The sequence below is a fragment of the Nanorana parkeri genome, unplaced genomic scaffold (assembly GCF_000935625.1).
Source record: "Nanorana parkeri isolate BGI_ZX_2015 unplaced genomic scaffold, ASM93562v1 scaffold108, whole genome shotgun sequence".
In the NCBI taxonomy this organism is placed as follows: Eukaryota; Metazoa; Chordata; class Amphibia; order Anura; family Dicroglossidae; genus Nanorana; species Nanorana parkeri.
Genome location: NW_017306376.1, coordinates 1,980,774 through 2,005,713, shown reverse-complemented (window position 1 = coordinate 2,005,713; position 24,940 = coordinate 1,980,774). Strand labels below are relative to the sequence as shown.

The window sequence follows — 24,940 nt, the reverse complement described above, 5'->3', positions numbered from 1 at the left end:
CTATCCTACAAGACGGTTACCTTGGTGGCTTTAGCCTCAGGTAGGAGGGTTTCTGAACTCCAGGCTTGCAGTTGTGAACAGCCCTTCCTTATCTTCCAGGAAGATAGGGAGATTTTGAGGACAGTACCGGATTTCTAGCCAAAGGTCCATTCCAATTTTCACGTGAATCAGGATATCGCCTTGCCCGCTCTCAATTCTCAGGGGCCGGACGGGTGTCTCGATTTAGTCAGATGTTTGCACATATATGTGGAACGATGTAGTCCCTGGAGGAAGTCCAACAGGTTGTTTGTTATCCCAGGGGGGGTGAAGAAAGGATTGGCTGCAACAAAAGTCACTTTGAGCCGATGGATTGTTTCCACCATCATAAACGCCTATCAAGCGGCAGGATTATCTCCACCAGAGGGCATCAAGGCTCACTCCACTAGGGCTATGGCTTCTTCATGGGCATCTGCGGCTGGGGTGTCAGCGGACCAGATATGCAGAGCGGCTACATGGGCTTCAAAGTCTACCTTTGTTAAACATTACCGTTTGGACGTCAGAGCTGCGGTTAATGACCAGTTTGGCAGGAGCGTGTTGCTCTCTCGCCATTAAATCACTTAATTTAAAGGAATGTTTCTTTTGGCATGAAATTATAGTTTTTTGGTTCTTTTTTTTCTTTGTTCCCACCCTTCTGTGGCTTGGGTATTCCCCATTTGTCAGCGCTGCCATGGATATGGCCAGGAAAACGGAAAATGTATTCATACTTACCGTAATTTTCTTTTCCTGGTTATACTCCATGGCAGCGCTGGGCTCCTACCCGATGGGACAGTTTTGCTTGGTACTAGACAGGGAACTCAGGTTAAGGAGGGGCTTATATAGGGCAAAGGGGGTTGATCTTTAACCCTTTTTTGTTCCTGTTACCTAGGGGAAATAGGAGCTAACCCATTTGTCAGCGCTGCCATGGAGTATAACCAGGAAAAGAAAATTACGTTATATATATATAGATATACATACACACAGGCAGAATCTTCCTGTGTTTTACAAATCCAAGTGATATAGATAGAATAGTGGGAGCAAATGGTGTAGAGGTAAAACAAAACTGTAACTTGTAAGTTTTATTTTAATAATATAGCAGATAGAACTTTGTCTAGTAATTCTTGACACACCAGGGGTTCATGTACTAAGGGAAATAGGCTGTTCACTGTAGAATTTCCCCTTTGCTTAGTGATTGTGGTGAATTTTTACTTTGCATAAAAAAAATATATATTTTTGCTGATATCTAATGCTTAATAGACAAGTAGATTAACTGTACTTTTGCAATGCAGTGAATTCAACCTGTAGTTAACCGATGCATAGAATAGAATCACATGGTGGAAGCCTCTAGCACAGGTATAAAATAGAGACAGTAAGAGAAAACAAAATGTAATTAGTTTTAACACCTTTTGTTCTCTATCAATCACTGTCTGTTAGTCACTATATGAGAATCACTTTTTCTAAAGCTGTATTATTACCAGCCCACCTTCATGGTGAAGTGCCTCACTGCCAACCTTCAAACTGCAAGGATAAAGTTATTCTACTGTTAAAAGAATATTTTATTAAGAGAATGAAGAATACCTTCTCTTAAATATATATGGATGTGATCAACTTGCATCCATAATCAGTGCGTATGGATGTTTTAAAGGTAAAGAATAGTGAATTTTCAGGGAGCTCACATTTTTACATGCTTGCTTTTCCATTTTTGTTAATTAACTGTAGAGATTTCTAAATTAGCCGCTAGAGGCAAAGCAGATTAGACACTAGTATCACTCTTTCTATCTAAAGTAAAACTATAGCCTTACTGCTAAAAATTGCATGTATTAATTTATTGCAAAAGGGACTCTATGTCTTTTCTCCTATAAAGTTTCCTGCTAACTGCCATCTCCACTTCTGCTAAATGCACACAGCCTTGAATGCGCAGATCGATGTACATTCTCAGCATGACTTTGTGTCAGGATGAGTCAGCTCCAGTAAACAGGCACAGGAATCACATCATCCCATGCCAGCCACCTAAAGATGTGGAACTCAGAATAACACTAAGATGTGGAGCTCCGCATAATAAAATGTCAGCAGGACAAGTGGCTCGGTGGCATTTTATCGCTGGAAGGGAAGTAAGTACAGTGGACTTTAAAGTGATATTAAAGTCAAAAGGTTTTCAAGCTATTTAAAATGCTGATTGAATTACTTACAATGGATACTACTCCAAGTTTAAAAAGTTTAGTCTCCTGCAGAATCAGCTGGTCCCCTGAGCACTGGCTCTGATATCCTGTTTTAGGGTGGCTCCTTTCCCTGGCAGGGTCCTATGATACCACCCATGTGTTTGCTAGTAAGCTGTGTGTGTCTCCACAAACACACAGACACAGCAAAGCAAGCCATTCCTCGCCTCCCTTCTCCATCCTCCCTACCCCCTTCTCTAAGCTAGTAGATAGACAGCTGTGTCCCTTGTGATTTTGCACTGGACAGTAAGTTCAGGGAAGGAAAGCTGAGAGAGCTGGAGCCAGCTTATCAGAAACATGACTGTAAGAGCTTGGGCAAAAATTTAAAGTAACACTTTTGAGATGTGCTGTATAACTTTAAAAAAAAAAAACTAGCTGTATATTTTACTTGTAATGTTACTTGACAAATACAAGACAGTATCTGATATTTTCTGTTTCTAGTTAATGTGGCATGAATGGTAATGCTGAAGAAAAAACAAATTCCAGAAAAGGAATTAGAATAATTCACACTTGTATATGCAGACATTTATTGGCAAAGCTAAGCATATTTATGTTTTTCTGCCATCAGAGCTAAGATTGGATTACCTCTCCAAATTCTGTGTTAGTGTTTCCTGTGTGTCATGATGAATACTAAATACTCCCATTCCTTCCTTGATATCATTAACTTCTGGCTTTATTCAGTGAAGGGTTTTTACTATTATGTGCTAATTCTTAAAGTGAACCTGCGCTTAGCCAATGCAGGGCTTGGAACTTCCTCCACTCCCCCATGTGACAGTACTGGGTGCCTACACAGCCAATCAAAAAGCACCAGTGCGGTCAGGTGTAAGATGAGAGTTAGTCACATGTTCTCAATAGCCAGAAGTACTGGATATCTCTCTTTACAATGGCTTTTGATTGACTGTTATGGATTGCTGCACACATATACATTTTTTTATTTTTGTACTTTAAGTACCTAATGGAGAATGGGTATGTATGCATGTAAACCGTCAGGTTTTTCAAATTAGCTATGGCCTGATGTTCTATAGAACTAATTATGACTGAGTTTGGGTGAGAATTTAAACAGTATGGACCATAACACCACATCAATCCTATCCCTAAAGGATTATTGCCTTGTTGGCCAAGCCAGTGGGACATCACTTCATCATTGTTCTCTCATTGGTAAGAAGAATTCTGCAGAGTTTTGGCCAGCAAAGATGCAGTGCTAACAAGACACTGAGGGGGGAATTTATCAACACTGGAGCAGACAAAATCTGGAGCAGTTGCCCATGACAACCTATCAGCTTCTCTCTTCAGTTTGTTTAGTTAAGATTTGGAAATAAAAGAGAGAAGCTGATTGGTTGCCATGCACAGCTGCTCCAGATTTTGTCTGCTCTAGTTTTGATAAATTCCCCTCTCAGTGTTCTCCAGTGTTGCTGGCACATTTCTACCAGTGACTGGATTGCTAATGTAATATTATCCTTTGTGGTAAATTATTATAATTCTACTATAATTTTGTGGAAATGCTTCTATTATATTTAACCCTTTATTTAGTTTTAGTTAGTGTTCTGGACTTGAAGTTTGATGCTCATGGCCATGTTCAAATGCTATGGAGTATGGCAAAATGACTATATTTGGGTAAGACCACCACAGACTATTCAGGTAATATAAATCTCCGTTTGAATAGCCATGCTTATTTTGCAGGATTCCAAGCGAAAAATGCTTACTTGGAAAGACAGCAAAAAGTTTAGTAACACTTTGTAACTTTTTTTTTTTACTGATTTAAGTACATTAAAGTGGTAAGAGTCCCTGGCTATTCTGATGTATCTTGTTATAACAATTTGTTCTGTTTTACTAAAAGAAAATATTTTTTACAAGCAAGGACTAAACTGATGGTAATGTTGCATAAGAGATAACACAATATATTTAGAAGGCTCAGTCAGTATTTGTTGCATGTGCCATGCAAAAGCATTACAGTGATTCTGAGTTACAACATTCTATTATGACTGCAAATGGCCTGTATGGCTTTAGTATTCATATTTCTGGAGAACGCTGCCTGAACAGAATCTGAAGAGCTCTCCAGCTGATAAAGATTAGAATGGTTCAATGTTGCATTTTTAGTTCACTGTTAAAAAGAATAAACATCAGATTCTACAGAGGGACATCACTGGTTTATAACCAAAGTCTCAGATGGCACAGTTTTGAGCTTGCTGTATTTGAAGTCCTTAAACACTGCACAGATAAGATAATGAAGCAAAAGCCATTTTAATATCCCTTTCCCTCAGTGTGCATGTATGTATATATGGATTTTCATCTAGTTAGAGAGGTAAAAAAATAACGTCTTATAGCAGGGGGCATTTCTGGGCATTACAAGCCAAGTCTCCTGTTAAACTTAACCATAAAATTACTTTTTTTTTTTTTTAGATATAGTTGTCATGCTATTTAAAAATATCAAAATACCTATTAATTTTACATTATAATTTATTGAAGGGGAAATACTACATTGATTAAAAATATATGCAGTATGAGGAGGAAAACAAACCCCAAGTCTTATATTTTTTTATAGTCCTTTATGTTATGATTTTTAACTTTACACTTGGAAAAGTTGCCACCCTTTGAATCACAGTAACGCCCCTTAGCACAGGGGTGTGACTGTGCTGCACCCTTGGGCAGCACAGTAAAACTTCAGTTCCTTTTGGGCTGTACAGTCATATTAAGACACACTATACAACTACTCTAATAGGAAAGCAGAGGGAAGACTATGACAATGGTGGTGGTTAGCACAATGTTTATCTATCTTAAGAGCTATTTATGTGACTTTATTTGGGCTTTAAAGTGCCAGGCTTCTATGGGGTCTGCAATGTATTGTAATCAATTGGTTGGCTGGGTTTAGAATAATGGAAATAAGGGGAATTTCAAACTCTAGAAGTAACTCTGAACTAATAAATTGAAGTGAAGTGAACCTTTGTTCACTTCAAATCTCCAACTGTGTGCAGGAAAAGTTCCTATATTTTAAAATATTTACCTGCACACAGTTGACCATTTGAAGTTCACAGATTTTTTATAAAAGCTGGCTTTTTTTATTCATCGATCGAAATATCACCAAAGAAATCCCACTGTTAGCTTAGAGCACTGTCAATGTACAAGATAATATTGGTTTCATAAAAAAGATACCTGATCTTGGGCAGTGATAGTGAATTTGAGTAACTGAATTATTCATATACTGCCTATATTACTCAGCCTAACAATTGCCACATTAAATATAAGAACTATTGTAAAACACCTAGGATTTTTTAATGAAATAGTATTAAAATATTGCTGCTAAATAAAACAAAAAGTTGCACAGACATTTTGGCTTTTAAACAGTCTCTTTTCAGGACAATGTTCACTTGGCAGGTTGTGGTGTATTGGGAGATCTGCAGAATAAGTAGAATGCTGGATTTTATTAATTACTTGAGTTGATATACATCAGCAGTTTGTGGTTTCTATTCTATTTACAAGAACTCCTTTTTTAAAAAAAGACTGGATTTTAATGGTACCACAATGGAGACAATTGTACAACTGTATTTAATTTTTATGTATAAATATTAAAAAATCACATAAGATTATTAAAATAAAAGGACGTAATCATATATGATATTTATCAAATGAAATTGTCAGATTTCCTTTTGTTTTAATAATCTTTTGTGAATGTAATTGGTCTCAATAAAAATAATATTATTTTTTTACAAGTGTATCCTTTGTGTTGTTAAAATCTGGCCTTCCATTTTGTAAAGAGTCCTTGTACATATACAGATGTGGTATCTTCACCAAACACAAGTTAATTACATCTTGGAGTATTCTATTTGCATATAAATACTACTCATAATCAAATAAGAAGGGTCAGTTTTGTGGAAATGTTTCTATTCTATATTTTAATTTATATAACTTTATCAATTTGTAGTTTTTGATATAAGTGAATGTGTGGTAGGCAAGTTATAATAGAGCAATGTCATAATAAAATGGGATGCTTACTAATCTGATGTAATTTTTTATCTAGGGGTTTTGCAATTAATATAAATTAATGCCTACATAAGGAATACATGTATTTTACACACTTTAGTTACTTTAATATGTCCAGGCACATTAAAGTGCACCTGTGCCAGTGCAATGCATTAATGTATTTCTAAACGCAGTAAAAGAGCTTTAAAACAAGCCTATTATTGTTAAATAATTCATCTTTGCAACAGAGAATCTGAAGTCAAGTTTCAGCCCTTCCGAACCACCACCGGCTGTTTGTGTGCATTAGAAGACTGGCAAGCTACCAAGTTTCTGCTGCCAAAGAAAATAAGTGGAGAAAAGCTGTGATTTCAGTGCCTCAGTTGTGAAATTTTGAAGCTGATTTTCTCTAAAATGCCTACGTCTATGGAGGACAGTGAGGGCGTGTTCTAAAATAATTTTGCTGTTTGTTCAGAATATGTAAATACTTTAGGGGGTTACACTTTAAGCTAGTTTGCTAAAATAACCTTTTTTCTTGCCCCTGGTTTCCTTTGACAGCAGTTCTTGAACCATATTTTTTTTAAGGAGAAACAAAGCTTTCTAAATACTTTGCTATATTAAAGCTAGTTGTGAATGCTTCTTGCTGTATAAAAGTGTACCTTGAAACAGACTGGTGCAGAAAGATTGTGTGCTCGATTAGCTCACTTAACTAAATCTGGCCATTCACTGAGTGAATTTCAGCTATTTCCCAATGAACCGGCTGCTCAGTAAGGTAGCTCTGTTGGAAGGCTTCCATCTGACATCTTTCAATCAGTGGCACACCCTCGCTGCCAGCGTACGGTAGCCTAGTGGGAGATTTGTCCAGCCATGCTGTTTAGTAGGCTGAATGAAATAAATCTAACAGGGTTTATCCACTTTGCAGGTAAATTTTCCCGTAGTTTAGTGAATGAGGGGCAGCTCTGCTGACTTCCATGATCCAATTATATGCAATAGAAAAAACACCTTTTTTTTATTTTCCTTGGTTGGGTATATTTTTCAAGGTGAATTTTTATCACATGGTAAAAAACAAAAACAAAAAAAAAAACACTAGCATCCTGATTGCTATGGGCACATCACCACTTTCCTTTCATCCAGTTATTACACATCTGCTCCAGAAGATAAAAATTAATTTGAAAGATATAATATGGCTTTATAAGTATCCGTAAGTTAGTACTGAAAAAGGTGAACATTACCTAGCTAAATATAAATGTAAATTTGAACTTTTATAAGTTTCCTGAATTGTCATACAATTTAACATCTCTTATACAGTCAGGTTTATTTAACCAAGTAATGCAAAGATAAATGCTAAAATATAAAGTGCAGTGACCCATTATAGCTAATAAGATTTCTTTTTCGGGAAGCTGGATCAGTGAAAGATTAATTGGTTTGGTTAGCCGATTGGTTCCTTTGCATTATTATATGCCTTCGGTCTCCTCTTGAAGAAGGGACCCTGCTTAGTCCTAAAACTTGAACCTCTTTTTGTGAAGGACTTCTTATGAATACCTGATCTCCAAATTTAGGAGTGCTGATGAGGGAGCCTATCTGCATCCTTTCTGATTATTTAAAAAAAAAACTTTAATAAATAGACTTTAGTCAGAATTATACAAGATACTTAACATTAATACATAAATCAAAAAAATAAACAGTTTGTGACTTTGCCTCTGCAGAGTTTAGTAAAGTAAATGTTTTGAGTGGATAGAAGTCCAACTAGCAAAGCTTGATGGGACTAATTTAACATGTCTGTCTTGTCTGTTGTAAGTAACAGGAGGGCAAAATTAGATTGTTTCCAAGTACAACATTGTAATACATGATGCAGGCTTATCCAATATGCAGTTCACAAAGAAACAGTGATGTGCAACTCCCATCAGCTAAAAAGATGTAAGACATTTAAATATATTTAGATAAGTTAAAAAAAGAGGGAATTTTGAAAAACTTAGTGAATAAGCCCAAGCTATGCCTATGTGTTAGGTTGGGGCTTCTTCTCTTACAATGACTTTATCCCAAATATACAGTATGTTTTTACTTTAATGTTAAACATCAATATTGACACCACCAGCACTACAAAATAATAAGCATAACGTTGCAAGCATTCAAGACTAATTACAATCAGTTATCATGCAATTTCCAGACTCAGGGTTCTTTAAAAATCTTTCAGGTAGAAAAAATACCACTGAGCTAATATAGCTATTTCCCTTGCTCAAATGCATGTTTTCAGTTTCAATAAACACAAAATAACAGAAGAAATATCAATCTGTATGCACAGATATTATTTCCCAGTGTCAAAACATACCTTTGACGCCTAAATGTTAAGAATTAGAAAATAAATACAGACTTCTGATGTAGCAAACACACAGTTATTGCAGCTGTTGCAAAACAAGGTAAACTAACAATAAAACAACATCATCATCAAAAAAAATATATAGATATTTACAACACATAATGCAACTGATGTATAAATACTGTTCTTTTCCCAAAACGCTTGTTTTGTCTTTGTTTTGTAACTGTAAACATTATTCATCCAGTTGTTGTGAATGCACTGAAAGGCTCTTTTTCTAAAATAATGTTTGGTCGAAACAGTCTCAATTACCAAAATCCCTGTTCTAAAGAATAGCTGCATGCATTACTGATGTCATTTAAATAAGTACAAATATACTTGCTTTGCATGTTCTTTCATAACCATTACTCCTATGGAACGTTCAATGTTCCCTCTAGGGAAAACATAATTACAATGTTTCCATTGCCATAATGCTGTTTTTAACACTCCAGAAAAGTTTCCTTTAGGCTTTTTTTTATTCTTTTATATAAAAATGTTGCATTTTTGGAAAGGAAAGGGGAATAAAAGGAAAACTTCAATGGGCAATCTTTCATTGTGCTCATGTATGTAGTCACACGGATACTCAGTTGGAAGATCTGTTATTCGGTCCCATTGCATTATTCAAATGTGTTTGTCTTGTCCTATTAGTATGCAAATAATTTACTGTTTGAAAATCTTGGGAAGCTTTCACTCTTTTCATTTTTTTCTGGGCTGACTGCAGCTTTTGTGTTCATCTATTTCTTTAAAACAATCCTCTTTGAGTAGGTCTTATAGTGCTGACACTCTTACAATGTTCCTTTGTGAGTAGTCGGGAGACTCTGATCTACCATCTTGCGCTGGGGTTGTCACTGGCAGCGATGGGATACTTATTACTGCTGTAGTAACATATGGATGCTCACAGTTTAGCTTAATGGTTTCTTCCACTTTGGCATTTAAACTGGAACGGCTGTAAAAGAGGCAAAAAAAGGTAATTTAACCACATTCAACCATAGTTTTTAGAAGCAAAAATCTATTATAATCTAGCAAAGACACACACACACACACACATATTTTATAGTTATTTGCTTAAAATGAATCTGTTAATGGAAGAGCTGCTCAATCATTTATTTTACTCCTATCTCATCCTATATGACACCCCCAGAAAAAAATGTATATAGTTTAGGAAAGGTTAACTCGTGGGAATTTTGTTGTGGATATTTTCCCTAGGGTATTTTTACCTGGGAGAGGAAGGCAAGAGCAGCAATACAAAGACAGTCAGAAGTTCTAAGCCTTCCATACCCATCACTTCCTGTCTGAATGATAGATCCACTTAAATGAGTAATTTGTTTTTTCCCAGTTTTGGATACACACAATCTCCTCTTTATTTAGCAATCCCATTGCTACTCACAGTTTTTGCCCAAGTATTACCTCATCCACTATATTAACAGCAACAACCACTGTACATGCTAAATGCACTTTGCATGTATGCCAGCCCAAGCTGCAATCATAATGGAGTAAGTTGGCACATAGGCATTTTGTTTTGCATGTGTAAAACATTTTTAAAGAATTTGAAATGCAAGGTTTACATTACAGTGTGCCATATGCAGCTGTGTTCCTCTATTGTTCCAATTGCCCTCATACCCTGCAAGACTCTGTTATTGTCTTTGTTGTAGATATTCGTGTTGTTTCAATGGGTTGTTTACTTTTGCTGGTAATTTGAACTTGTTTGTTTAAGGTTACTTACTTTTGTTTTCAGGTATTCACAATAAACTGTCATACTGCAGTATATATGTAATACATGTTCCTTTGTGTAAATATTAATTCTGGTCAGATCTGACTGCAGACTTCCAACAGTAAGAAGATCATTTACTAAAGGCAAAGAGGCTGTTCACTTTGCAAAACAATTTTAACCTTAAAAGGGAATTTCACTTAGCTTAGTGAATGTGCTGAAAATTCACTTTGCACTGCTCCATTTAGTAGTGGTAAAGCCATGTGAATGGCATCCACCCAGCTATATACTGGGGGGAAAATGTATACATCAGCCCCTAAGTGTTCTGACAGCAACATTTTAAACTTGTGTTTATTACTGTTTTTGCATTGATTTATTTTTATTTCTCTATACAAGTCAAAGTAAAGACAGAAACATGCCCCAGACTGGTTTCAAAAGCAAGTTAATTTTCCATGTAGACACCTGCTGCATTTGACATGCTTCTGAGCCTTTACAAATCCCTGTTTCAATAACAAGTTAGCTTTTTTTTGGTTATCAGGTCAAGTACAGCCTTTCTATTCTATTACTGCTAAATCCAGTTAAGATGCAGTCATGACAGTGTGTGTTTACATTGGTAGTGCATGTACATTAAATTAAATTTAAGGCAATATCTAGAATTAGGTTAATAGGTAAGCTGTTTTGTCGATAAATGGCTGTCCAATAAATGCCAGTCCTGGGTGCCATAGGGTGGGGCTAAAGCATGTTTGGTTGCCCACTGTAAAGGAAGTACAATGCTTTTAGATGGAAAGTTCTGCTTTGTCTTTTGTTTTTTATAATTAGTATCACTACCAGTTGTGCAATGTCCCTTAACACATTTTTGCCCTTTTACATATAATGTGGGTTTACATAAAAGAGATACATCCAAGGCTTTAAGTTGTAGACAGCGAATCATCACCTGTTGGTCAAGGGAGTTCTTTCCATATGCTGGATCTGAATAGCGCTGAGCTCTTGAAGGCTTCCATGGTGGCTGCATGTTGTCATATTAGCATTTGGAATGCACAGATTCTTTTTATTCCGTCTAGTACAGCAAAAGCTACCTCCATCACGATGTGACAACATAGAGGGACTGTGATTCCTTGGTTTATTTATAGTAGATACTTCCATGCCGTTATCGTCATAGGTTTGGTCATCCACAAATTCATGATTCTAGACCATAAAAAGAAACATCTATACATTATTTATAGTTCATACACTACGGGACCTTATAATACTATGTGCAAAAAGACTCAACATAATGCAATTTTATCAACAAAGTTTAAAGAACATTAAAAAACTTAAGTGCTCAAAGTTTCTTTTAATCAATGCTGAAGCTCTGGGAGTTGCTATGCTCTACCCTAACACCATACTATTAAAAATGCCATTGTACTGCAACTTGAAATATGTTTCTCAAAGAGCAAATAACATGAGATCAATAGACTTGTTTTTGGGTCCAAGATTTTCCTTGTGTCATTCCAACCTATACATTTAAACATGTGGATGGATAGTCTTCAGTGTGTTCCTGTGTCTGATGTGGGTCTTTTCCACTTTAGTCTCCTTTCCAGAAGCGCGGATTATCTATTTCTTATTTAAACATGTGTTATACAAAATTTAAGGCTAATTTTTTTTCTCCAAATACTTAAATTATCTAGTAAATTTTCTAGATTTAATGAAAAAATAATTAACCTTTCTGCAATATGGTCAACATCTAAATCAAGTGTAAAAGCTTTTTAGTTTAAAACATCAAATTATTCCAGTGGGAGATGGAGAAAACAGAATATATGTTCACCTTTATATTTTCAATCACAGCTATATTATATTATATGCTATCATAGTATAGTTTCTAAAAAGTATATAGATATTAAAAGCTGGGCACACACAAACCCTATGTTGTCACTAAAGTCCCACTCTTCTTTCTGTTATGCTTTAGGAAAATTGCCCATTACACAGTAAGGAAAAAAAAGAACAGTAGAAAAGATGGAAGAAATTAAAATTCTTAGTAAGATCAGTAGCAGTTATTGAAAAGTTCCATATGTAAGGTTGCATATGTGAGTAAATTGTAATGCACCAGTCCATTTTATCACATGTCCCAGCATATTGTAATGCACTTGGTTAACAGAACAGAACATTAACTCAGTGGTCTGTTCCCGCTGACATACCAGAAGCCTATAAATTAGTGATCTGGTTTGATCCTTAAAAAAATTAAAATATTACATGAGTATTTATTGAGGCTGAATTATTAAAGAAGTTGACAATGTTCACAAAATAAATTGTGTGAATTTTGACCAGTTATCCAATCACGTACAGATAAAATAAGTAAACAGGAGTTGGCTTTATACATGATTGGATAATAGAAGTGAAACCTCACAAAATTTATTGTGAGAACATTCTCAACATCTTTAGTAAATCAGCCTTATTATGGCTTTTTAATTAAGCCATTAAGCTACTTTACTTTCAATAAATGAAGGCACAGTAGGGAATATGCTTTGCAAGCGGGATTTTGCCTGTACTGTTGTAATTAACATGTAGATCTACAGGGTACTGAGTTACTGAGAGCTGCAGGGGGTTGCTTGAATGGGTCCCCCACACACACACAGACACACACCCTTTCCCTCATCCCAGCAGCAAGCATCCCCTAATGTGTTGTGTATTTATTGAAAAATGATGTCTCAGAACTTAAAGCAAAAAGGGAAAGTGTACAAAAAAAGGGGAAAAAGTATCGAAAGATGCCATAAATATTATCCTTGGATACCTGTTTTTTTAATATTAACAAAAGCTTTCCATTTTATGATATTTTGTGACTTTTTTTGGACATTTGTACACAGTTGTATGCAGCTGTTTCAGAATATATAGGATGCTAACTGTTAATATATGTGGATTTAAACATGTGACCCATCATATTATTACTATCCTGGTATTGTTAACATGCAATTACAAAGCTTATATCGTTCATTTATGCAATTGTGCTCTTGTGGATGCATATTAATTATATTCAGTTGTATATGTTCTAATTACCTAGAGTTATCATTACCTTCATTTAAATCCAGTTAAGTACAGTAAGTTAATCATTTGTAAGTTGAAGTAATTGGCTGAAACTAGAAACACGCTAATGTGGATGAGAGGTTTTAAAAACGCGTTTTAGCGCCACAAACCCTGCTCACACCTATATAATATGTTATTTCAGACATACAATGAAAAAGTACACACATTTTCTTACATGACAAGATTTAATTATTAGAGCAGCACAGCACAATATACTATTTTTCTTATTGTGGTTGTAAAGACCTGTCTCAGACTATAGAGGACAAATTATGCTATCATTTGGTTATACAATACACTATTGCTCAATAGTTATAGCAACACTGTGTTGAGATTCTGCTTGCAAAACCTTTTTGAGATGATTCAACAACATGCTTACCTGTTTAGCAGCTGTTTAGAACAAAACCAATGTAAAAAATATGATGTATATCATGTAAAATATAAATGCAATTATGAAAAAGATGCAGTGTAAAAGTCACCCTTCTTACCTCTAACTAGTCTTGATGTTGACTATTTCCTTTATAAAAAATGATACTGAACAAAAATGTGTAAATGATGGTATTTCCCATACGTGGCATGATTGTATAATTTCCTCTATCATAACTTCCATAATTTGAATACATGGTTTGGATACCTCAAAAACATCCATATGTACAGTATATTTGGCCTTGGTATACATTCAGCCACACAACAACTGGATTGAATGATAGAACTACTGGTTTATGACCACACTTACCATTATAATTCTTCCCTTCTTAAATAGTGTACCCATCAATCAGTTTGAAAAGTTATACAACATTCTATTATACTTTTTAATTTCACAAATGTCTATTTTAAGAGTTATATAAGGTGTTTCTACTTTAGGACAGAATCCTGTAGGTGTCCTGGTCCACTCCTTACCAGAAACCCCTGGAGATGGGTGTTGAAATGATTGCAGATGGCACCGATAGAATCAATGAGGGAGCAAAGTGTCACCAGCACATAAGGGGCAATTATACATTTTACAACAATGGTCACAGCCAGTGGCTTGAGGGTTCTATGTGGTTTCTTTTCTTTGCCATATTCTAACATCTCTGCAGGTGCTCAATAGCTGTATTATACATATACTATCTGCAAAATCAGTAGTCTGTGTGATTATCAGTAATTAAAAAATTTGAATGAACCTTTTAGGCCTCATTTACACTGATAAGAACCAGCCTGTGCAGATCCGTGCGACGTGCACGGTCATATCGTGCTGCTGCCGGGAAGGACAGGTGCTGCGTGTCATTGTACGCAGCAGCCTGTTCTTCTCTATAGGAGTGCACGGCCTTATGCCACCGTACGTTCACCCAAACTGCACAACCTTGCAGGTGCAGGTGTCCATACTCGTACGCAGGCAGGATGGATCCTGTCTGTGTCCAAGCACGGAAACCCGCACAGATGGCAGTTCGGTTGAGTGTACGACAGCGTACTCCCATAGAGATGAACAGGCTGCTGCGTACAATCACACGCAGCATCTGTCCTTCTTGGGAGCGGCCGGATATGGCCGTGCATGCCTCACGGATCTGTACGGGCCGGTTCTTATGAGTGTGAATGAAGCCTTATACAGCAGTTGCTATTTTTCTTAGTACCCCCTATAACCTAAAGTTTTTCCCCTCTTCCCATCCAGTAGATCCATGATTTCCACTTCCTGTTATAAAGCAACAATGCTGTGCATTCTGCAGTGAACATTGGAATAAGTGTTACTACCTAGGTAGTTTTAGATAAATAAATCCTCTGGTGATTGGGGATTTTTTTACATTTGCTAAACTTCATTCTTCAACACTGCTTAACTACAAATTCATTTTTCCCCCCTAGCAACATATGCATCACTCTCTCCCTCACCCCCCCCCCCAAGAAATTTATACTCTCTTCCACCTTCCCCAGCAGTGTATAATCTTTCCCTAACAAGCAGCATATAAAGTTGTGTAAGGAAAAAAAAGTACACCCTCTTTGAATTTTATGGTTTATGATGTGTTATGTAAAGAAGAAGAATTATATAAATTCTTCTGGTCCCTAGCTGGTCTTAAAATTATGTAAATGCAACCTCAGATTACAATATTTATTTTACAAACATAAAGCCAAAATGGAGACGTTATGTGTGAAAAACTAAGTACACCCTAACTGCTTCCATAGGAATTAAAATTATAGTTAAAACCATAGAATTTAAAGCGGGTGTACTTTCTTTTTCACACAACTGTACATCTGGTCTCCCCCCGCCTTCCCCAAGATATATTATTCTCCTTCCGTGCCTCTTCTCTTCCTTACAGTTGCAGACATTTATTTAGTGCTCAGTAGTATTTTACCAGGTTCTTCTCACTGATTGGTTGAATCCATAGAGGGTGGAACCATACAGCACAAGCAATGAGCACTATGGACCAATGGCTAGTGTCCTTCCAGAAAGCTAATATGTGAAAGCCATAGCTGCCAAATAATCTAAACTGTAATAACTTTTTCTATGTTTGCAAGTATCATGACATGAATTAATATATTTTTTGCATGAAAAGGATATCAAAATATATTCAGCCCAGCTTGTAGTTTACCAATGTTTACATAGTTCTCTTGGTCTGCTCAGTTTTGATTAGACACATGATTTAGAAAGCTAAATAATTTTGGAGAGATGCTTCAAATAAATACTGCAGGATACTGACATAAAATCTTTTCCCCTAGTAATCAGTATTCACTTGCAATAACTATTCCTGATTTCAAGCTGCATAAGTACAAACACATTGCAAATACAATTTTACATTTATAACTGCCAAAAAAAAATCCTGAATGATTCTGAATGCATTGCCTAATTAAATTCACTTAATGTCTTAGTACACAAGACTTGCTAATGTTTGGGAGGGTTGTGTGTTCTGTACATTAGCTCCCAGTGCACTGCTAACCTGAACTGGAAAGACGGCTAACCATAATGCACTCTATACACAAAAAGTATGCAACAGCTGTGAATAGACTGCCATCAACAATGACAAACACCATTAGGTATAATTGCAGAGGGGTGGCACAAAAAAGGCAAAGCATATCTTTGAATTGAAAACAGTTTGAAACACAATGATACAGCTGGGTCTTTATTAGAATGTTATCGAAAAATGCACAAATAGTTTTCAGACTTCTTTTAAGTAATTGCACAGATGCTGTTTTTATACTTCGGAATTGTGTCAATACATTAAAATATTTTCCGTGAAAAGATGTTTATTCACAAACAAATAAAATTTTTCCTTGTGAGAAAAGGCTAATGATAACAAGAAGATACAACTACTGCTCAGTTGAATGGTATTTTTTTTTTATAATCCACGTTAATATGAGGATATGAAAGTCTGATAGGGGTAACATTTCAACGATGGTCATGCTAGTTGATTGCAGTTATTCATATATTTTAATATCAGTCTTTATGTGAAATGTGTTTTTTTTATGATTTGTCTTCTCACAGGCTGATGAATATCCTTTGTTGTAAGCAACCTTGCCTGCCAAAAATGTGTAAAGTGAAGGACGACACAAATTCATTCAGTTAAATGATAAAGCGAGTTCTGTATGCTCCTGACTGCTGATTTAGTAGGCGTTCAAATACAAAGCAAGTGTACTGGCAGCTGGCTTGGCTTCCAGAAGAGCAGGCTACTTTATCTGGCTTTCTATAGCTGACAGTGTGAAAGTGGCAGGAAATAATGTATGTTGATTCATGTAACATTTAAGCAAAACGAACAGGTTAGTGTATAATAAATGTGCTGTAATACTTCAGTAATTAGCATAACTGCTGTTCTAATATATTTTACCCATGTTTATAGTACACTTATTCTTTACTGATACTATTCACATAATTTTCTGTGAAGGGAAGAAGCTTACAATCAATTTAAATCTTTTTTTCTTGACAGGACTTGCTCTCATACTTATGTTAACAGGTCAAACCAGTTGTTTTCCAAGGTACAGCTATACAATATGAACATTATTTTAGTGAACAAGTGTAATGTGGTATGCTTTGGTCTTTTCTCAACCTTGATCACTGCATTAATAGCTATGTTGCTAATATTTTATTTTCTAATTGGAGTTTCCATTACTGAATTTGTCAAATGACAACAATCTTCAAAAATATACACTATAGTACCAAAAGTATTGGGACACCCCTCCAAATCGTTGGATTCAGGTGTTTTCCGCGAAATTTCCTTGCTACTAAATATTCCGCGGTCAACTGTTAGTGGTGTTATAACAAAGTGGAAGCAACTGGGAACAACAGCAACTCAGCCATGAAGTGGTAGGCCATGTAAAATAACAGAGCAGGGTCAGCACATGCTGAAGTGCACAGTGCGCAGAAGTCGCCAGCTGTCTGCAGAGTCAACAGCTACAGACCTCCAAACTTTGTGTGGCCTCAGATTGGCACAACAACAGTGCATAGAGAGCTTCATATAATGGGTTTCCATGGCCGAGCAGCTGCATCCAAGCCTTACATCACCAAGTGCAACGCAAAGCATCAGAGTGGTGTAAAGCACGCCGCCACTGGCCCCTACCTGTTCCAGCATGACTGCGCACTAGTGCACAAAGCAAGGTCCATAAAGCCATGGATGAGCAAGTTTGGGATGGAGGAACTTGACAAGTTCAACCCAATAGAACACCTTTGGGATGAATTAGAGAGGAGACTGCGAGCCAGACCTTCTCATCCAACATCAGTACCTTACCTCACAAAGGCGCTTTTGGAAGAATGGTCAAACATTCCCATAGACACACTCCTAAACCTTTTCGACAGCCTTCTAGAAGAGTTGAAGCTGATATAGTAGCAAAGGATGGGCCAACTCAATATTGAACCCTACGGACTAAGACTGGGATGCCATTAGAGTTCATGTGCGTTTAAAGGCAGCTGTCCCAAAACTTTTGGTAATATAGTGTAGTTACCCATAGTAACTATGATATTTCAGGTGACTGAAGCCATACACATGAATAAAAATCATTGTTCATTTAGATTGCTTCTTCACATTACTCTTGGTTACTGAAAGAGCCCAATGGAGTGGAAATGTTGTAAATTGATGGTGTTTATCCTGCATTGTAGTGTATATTTACACAGCCTAGACATCCACGGGCAAATTGTTCTTGTTTGTATTAATGTGAGGTCAGTACAAATAACAGGTCTTGAAGAGCATTACTATGATCAGAGCTGCAGCACAGGACATTTAAAATTCCCAAACCTCCTGCAAGTGATACATTTCACCCCCATGATAAACCTTGCACACTGTCTCACAGGCAGATTTTACAAGTATGGACACTGAAGAAACATGCAGAGTCTAGTGACTATCAGGAGATGGATGTCAGCTCTGAGGTACAGTGAAAATGTCTCATCCTATCTTTCGAGGGCACCTCCTGAGGCAAAATGTTCATATTGCCTTATGATGGCAATAAAAAAACGTTGTTCGGGACACAAGGTGACGTGATTAATAAGAATATAAATCTATATGTACATACATTGCTCAGTAAGTAAAAGCGGCGTGATTTTGAGCAAAATTACCAATTTCTCTGTTGGCAAAGTTTCACCAAAGCTGAAATTATAGACATAGTTGTGCTCCTGAAGTAAAATTTGATTTAAAAAACACATCAACATGAGCTATGTAAAGGATAAATTGGGCTTTAAATGGCTCCTGAGAATAACAGAAGCTTGTTTTACCTGTCCTGAAGGTGTTCTTGTAATGCTAACCTAGATATCCCTTCAAAACCATGTGGAATCAAGAGTTCTTTTACAAATAATTAATTGCATATTCATATGACTTAGGACTAATTCCCACCAGAGATGTTGTCATGTATTTTCTGCTTATTCAGCCCAACACATGGACTTCAGAAAATCCGTTCAAAGAGGCTGATTCTTACCAATGTGGTATCTTGCAGCACAATTATATTTACTGTTTAAGTTAATTTAATTGAAATATAAAAAATATCAGCACACATCAACACAACATGCTCTTTCCCAATAAAAAAAAATGACATCAACGTGTTTACGGAAGCGGTTGTGGGATTTATTGGGAAACTGGTAGATGACATCATACCGAAAAAGACCATCAGAATGTTTCCCAATCAGAAGCCGTGGGTGGATAAGACCATCCGCGATGCTCTGAGATCTCGTACCGCAGCCTATAATACGGGACTTGAATCGGGGATATGGGCTCGTTTAAGGCTGCGTCGTACCGGGTCTGAAAAGCGGTAAAAGAAGCAAAGCAACACTACGGAAGAAAACTGGAGGCACAGTTCCAACAGAGTGACTCTAGAAGCCTGTGGCAGGGACTAAGGACAATGACGGACTATAAAGCACCAACATCTGGCATGATGAAGGCGGACGCGTCCTTGGCAGACGAGCTGAACACCTTCGCTCGTTTTGAGGCTGCAGCTAATGGTAACGGCTGCAGACAGGAAGAAAATGCCAATTCTGGGAACGCATTCGTCATTTCCGACCATGACGTGAGGAGAGCCTTTTGAAGCGTTTTCGCTCCCTGAAGGCCAACACAGAGAGACTGAGGAGAAGCTTCTTCCCTCAGGATATACGGTCTCTCAATCGGATCTCTATATAGAAATACATTCTACTGCCTGATTAGGTAAATGTTCTTGCACTCACATTTACTGCACATCTGCACTTTAAAAAGAAATTACCCGCACTTTATTCACTTTAATAGCGCTGCACACTCAAAATCTTTTTCATCTTCACAAAACATAGCGCAGCAGCTCTCACATCGCACCCAGTCCAGAAGCGCAGATTTTACATTGTTTCAAATAAATAAATCTATCTATCTAAAATGGCCACATGAAGACCTAGTGAGAAATCCACAACAAAATTCTCACATGTTACCTCATAATGCATGGTCATCAGTTCATACCAATTTATTACCTTTCCTGCCTAAGGTCAACTAGGCAGGATTCATTTTAAACACAGATAAGTATGGGATAATATTCCCAATCCCCCATTACATTACTTACTTAGTTACTAAACTACTTATTTTACTGGTCAGTCATGTGATGGGATTATTAGAAATATCTGCCTGGTGAACTTCAACTCTTCTTGGTGATTTTCTACCTCTCCACCTATCTAAAAGGATAAGGTTGAGACACATGTAAGTATACAGGAAATTGGTGTTCAGGCAGACAGGTTTATGTAAACGTTATATAATGTCATTGTATAAAGATATACATTTGTGGCATTTTCAAGATACTGATACCAAGGCCACTATTCACAGGATATTTATTTTACAAGTAGAAAGGGATTGTGAGTTTAGCTAATCTATCAACTTACAATACAGCTATAATTTACTGTTTTTGTAGGAATATTAAATCTGGTGAATTATGATACTATTTCTAAACTAATTTCCTGAATTATCAAATAGATCTGGAAACTGTAGTTAAACGAGTTTGAAATTAGTTTATAAATCCATTTCCAGCTAATGCCAGGGAGCGTGAGGAGTGTACTAAAAAAAGACTGCATGCTGAAAAGGTTAGCATTAAATTGTACATACTTTACTGAAAACATCTTATACAAAATTTAGGAATATAGGAACTCTTTGTCAAGGAGGGATTATGGGGGCAAACTAAATCATTATAAATAGCACATAGCTATTTTTTGTAGTATAAAAAAAACTAATGCTTGGAAATATGGCAGTACTCATTGTTATAGAAATTCATTCGACCTAGAGCTAGCTGCAAAAAGTTTGTGAATTTTCTGGTTGAAGCAACAGCTATACTTACTCAAGATTAATGCTACTTTTGCAAAAACCCTAACTACTCACTATAACTGCTAACAATTGTTTGGCATAATTTTCCTCTTAGTCCAAATGCTGAAAGGAACCAAGTTACAAAATAATTCATAAGCTCTGATGAAGGGGGATATTATGGACCCCCAAAATGTGCTGACTGTTTTGTTTGATCTTTGTAAACAAAATACCATATTAGACTGTACCAGTAGCAGCGGCGCCCCCATCTTTTCTCAAATTGTTTTCACTTGAGACTCTTTCTCCTACTCTGGAAGTTCCTAATGAAAATGTGTGAGGTTGGCAAGATACCAAGGAAATATTCTAGTATTTGTAAGGTTTTTGAATTCATTCACTCGGCTGCCCTCGGCAGCTTTGTGAATAGACCCCTGTGTATTTAAACCAACTCTCCTACACACAGGCACTGTTAAATCTTAGATTGTAAAAATAATGTAAACAACATCAAATTCAACAAGCATCTACAAAGCATTCAACAAAACATCAAACCGTATCAAAACACAAAAACAAAATATATTATATATAAATATATTTTGTTTACCAGTTCTTGAATGTGGAGACTTCAGTAGATTTCTTGTTGAAGATTTTTTTCTCTCTTTATTTTTACCTTGTAATCCTGTGAATAACACACTCCTCCACTGTTCAACAGGTATTTGATGGGCACCTGTAGAGCAGAGTGGAGAAAACCTATTCCCTCTTCCTGTTTCTGGTCACATAATAAAAATGTCACTACTGGCTGGTTAATGTTTCATACACCTGTGAGTATTTTTCTTACCAAATGTCATCTTGCTGTATTACATGACTTGACTTTATTAAAGAAATATTGAGATGAAAAAATAGAATTATGGGGTGAGTGAAAAACACTTATTCACATAATTCAAGCCAACCTGTGGCACTGAAGCTGTCACAAGTCAGCTCTATTGATCGGGAAGTCAGTGAATACATACCGGCGGTCGCTGACTTCCTGATCCTCTCCCTGCAGAGAGCTGTGACTGCTCCCCTCAGGGATTCCCCCTCCCCTCTCCATTTCTCTAGTGCTGATTGGAGGAATGGGGAGGGGAGGGCACAGCTGTCAATCAGCCAGCAGGATGGATCCTGACAATATTGGCAGGATCCATCCCGTCTGTGGTGCGGCTCTGGGAGTAGGCGCGTCCCGTCATAGGGTATTGCTATGCTGAGTAGGTAGCATGGGCTCCCCAAGGGTGTGGAATCTAAGGACCAGCCGGTGTTCACCAGAGCTCCTGATGGTGAAGATGGACGTCGCTGCGTGCTGACCACAGATCACGACCCCCATGTTCACCCAACTCAGCCAACAAAGACTCAAAGTTCAGAATAGGCTGTGGACACAGGTTCAGGGTACCAATCAAAGGTTAGGGGCAGGCTGAAAACTAGGACTTCCAGGGATGAGCCGAAGGTAAGAGCAGACTGTAGACAAGGATTTCTACGGACAAGGTAGATTGTAGATAGGGATTTCCTGGGACAAAGCGAAGCACAGGGCAGACTGCAGACAGAGATTTCAAAGGACAAGCCAATTGTCTGTGCACGGATAACCATCAAGGGATTTAGCTTCAACAGCAAAAGGGGCTCCATGTCTAGCTTAGTAAAGTGAGGCTCGGGCCGCGACGTGTGCTGCACTGCTTTTAAATAGAGTAAGCCAACAGGAGGAACACAGGATTGGTCACAAGCTGACCGCACTGATTAGCTGAGAAGCTGCATAAGAATCAGCAGGAGAGGTTGGTCGACGCTTAAAGCTGCCAGACTAGTGCAAGAGCAAGTTAGGAACAGAACACGTGTGGAGGACTACAAACAACAGCACAGCCTTGCATGCCTGCAGAACCAGGGGTAAGAAGCCTACACATACTTGTGGAACTACAAGTGACATCTCAGCTGCAACATTGCAGCTTAAATGTGACACTTGCTGCAGGAGATTGTGCAGCAATTAATTTAATCTAGGGTTGTGGTGGAGAATAGAGGGAGGAAGCAACAGGCAGAGAGAACCAATGGGCTGTAGTGATGTTCCTGCAGCTGCAGCTTACTGCCACATTAGCTCTAGTGATGGGGAGGATGGAGATGATGATGATGTCTCTGATTATAACTGGATGCCAAAGATAGTAGGGGAGGAAAGTGAAGTAGAGGCACAACATCAGCAAGGAAGAAGGTTGTCCAGGGGCAGCTCACATAGCAGTGGAAGAAATAGCCCCCCTATTCCACTGGATAGCAATGCTCCATGCATAGAGGCAACTGCTATCCCCAGGTCGGCTGTGTGGGCCTTTTTCCCCACATGTGCTGCAGACAGCACCCTAGGGATCTGTGTATCAAGTGGGGTAAAACTATTGGTCATTGGTGTTTGCATGAAGACACACATCACTGCTCACCACAGAGCCCACACTCCTACTTGCCGCTCCTTCCTTTTCCCCTCTCTCCCCACTATAGAAGATTCTCCATCTGCAGCCAAAAGTGATAGGGGTGGAAGTCTTCCAAGGGGTTTGAGAAGTTCAAATGTTATTTAAATAACTGTAAATGCTTTCTGAATCTCAATCTTTTGACTAACATTTGCCTTAAATGTATTGTGTGTGTGTGTGTGTGTGTGCGTGTAGTTTCATTTATACTACATATGGATTGCTATTTATAGACTAAACACTAAAAATGAATGACTGAACAATTCTGTAAGTAAAATGTGATATTGCTGTCAATTAAAGTAGGTGCTGTGTACGATGTAGGCTTACATTTTGTTCAGTATTGTATAGTCAAGTTATTTATGCTGAAATAAGCTGTATTTTAGGCATTTTAGCAAAAATTCTTTCTCTTGGATTGAATTTAGAAATAAGGCTGATGTTTGTAAAATCAATACTTAGATAGTTAATACCATCCACCTTATGAACTGATAACACTAGATTGCACTTGTTGCATTGAGCATGTTTTTTGAGACCCATAGCATTATTACTTCCTTTACCATACTAGAAGAAAGCTGCTTACTCTGTTTGATATTTTTGAAAAAATATTTAAAAAAAATATTTTTAGAAAAAACTAAATGATTTTAATTAAGGCTCATTAATTAAGCGCTGCGCAAACTGTTGGCGCTATATAAATCCTGTATAATAATAATTTTCTGTTCTAATTTGTAAACCCTAAAACAAAATGTAAAACATTGCAGCTTACCAGTCCCTGATGGCTGCTTTAGTTATTGTTTTCGGGCTCCTTAACTTTATATTCTCTGGTAATCCTGCCGATAACACACTTTATGTTCTAGGGTGACAATGCTCACTCACTGTACTGAATCTGTGGAGTACTGTTGTCACCCTAGGCAGTTCTCCGGATTCAGACTACAAATACAATCTTTATCTCCTCCTTTCCACAACATAGGGGAAGTGTTCTGCAGTTCACAGATGAAAACTGGGAATGCTGATAACAATGTTTGAGATTTCAGTTCAGTGCTTAGGATGTTACAAGGATACTAGATTTCTGTTTGGTTCATCAGGTATATTTTGTACTTGTTGAAAATGTACTTAACCTTGAAAAAGAAAACTAATGCAGCCAACACATTAAAGAACTAGTAAGCTGAAATACATTCATTTTTTGTTCTTGTGTTAGTATATTTTGGGACTACTGTAACTACAATATAATGTATAGTCTTTTCAGTGTTTTTCAGACTTACACTGTAATGTGATGACACAAATATTGAGGAGTCAGCATGTAACCATGTAAAGGCCACATCAAAAATCAAAAAGATCCATTTGCTTTGAAGCACCTTTGCACCCTATGAAGCAAAACAATATACTTACCTTTTTTTAACCAGTTGTCTGTAATCTACCCACAAAATGCTATGCAAGAGTATCTTAGGTGCGTTCTGGTGACATCACAGGTCCTCTCCACAGTCTTGTGGTTGGTTGGTCAT

General features: G+C 37.2%; 1 protein-coding gene and 1 long non-coding RNA gene across 2 annotated transcripts in view; one reads left to right on the top strand and one right to left on the bottom strand.

Annotated features, from left to right (window-relative positions):
- The window catches only part of LOC108784313, a 20,497-nt gene extending 11,172 nt beyond the window's left edge, over positions 1-9,325 (top strand). The window contains exon 3 of the long non-coding RNA XR_001941063.1: positions 9,313-9,325. This is a non-coding gene — a long non-coding RNA (uncharacterized LOC108784313). The remainder of the gene's footprint in view (positions 1-9,312) is intronic.
- The window catches only part of KCND2 (potassium voltage-gated channel subfamily D member 2), a 302,858-nt gene continuing 286,105 nt past the window's right edge, over positions 8,188-24,940 (bottom strand). The window contains exons 5-6 of the mRNA XM_018553076.1: positions 11,181-11,431; positions 8,188-9,484 (exon numbers count right to left, since the gene is read on the bottom strand). Coding sequence (XP_018408578.1) covers positions 9,307-9,484; positions 11,181-11,431 — 429 coding nt within the window. The 3' untranslated portion in view covers positions 8,188-9,306. The remainder of the gene's footprint in view (positions 9,485-11,180; positions 11,432-24,940) is intronic.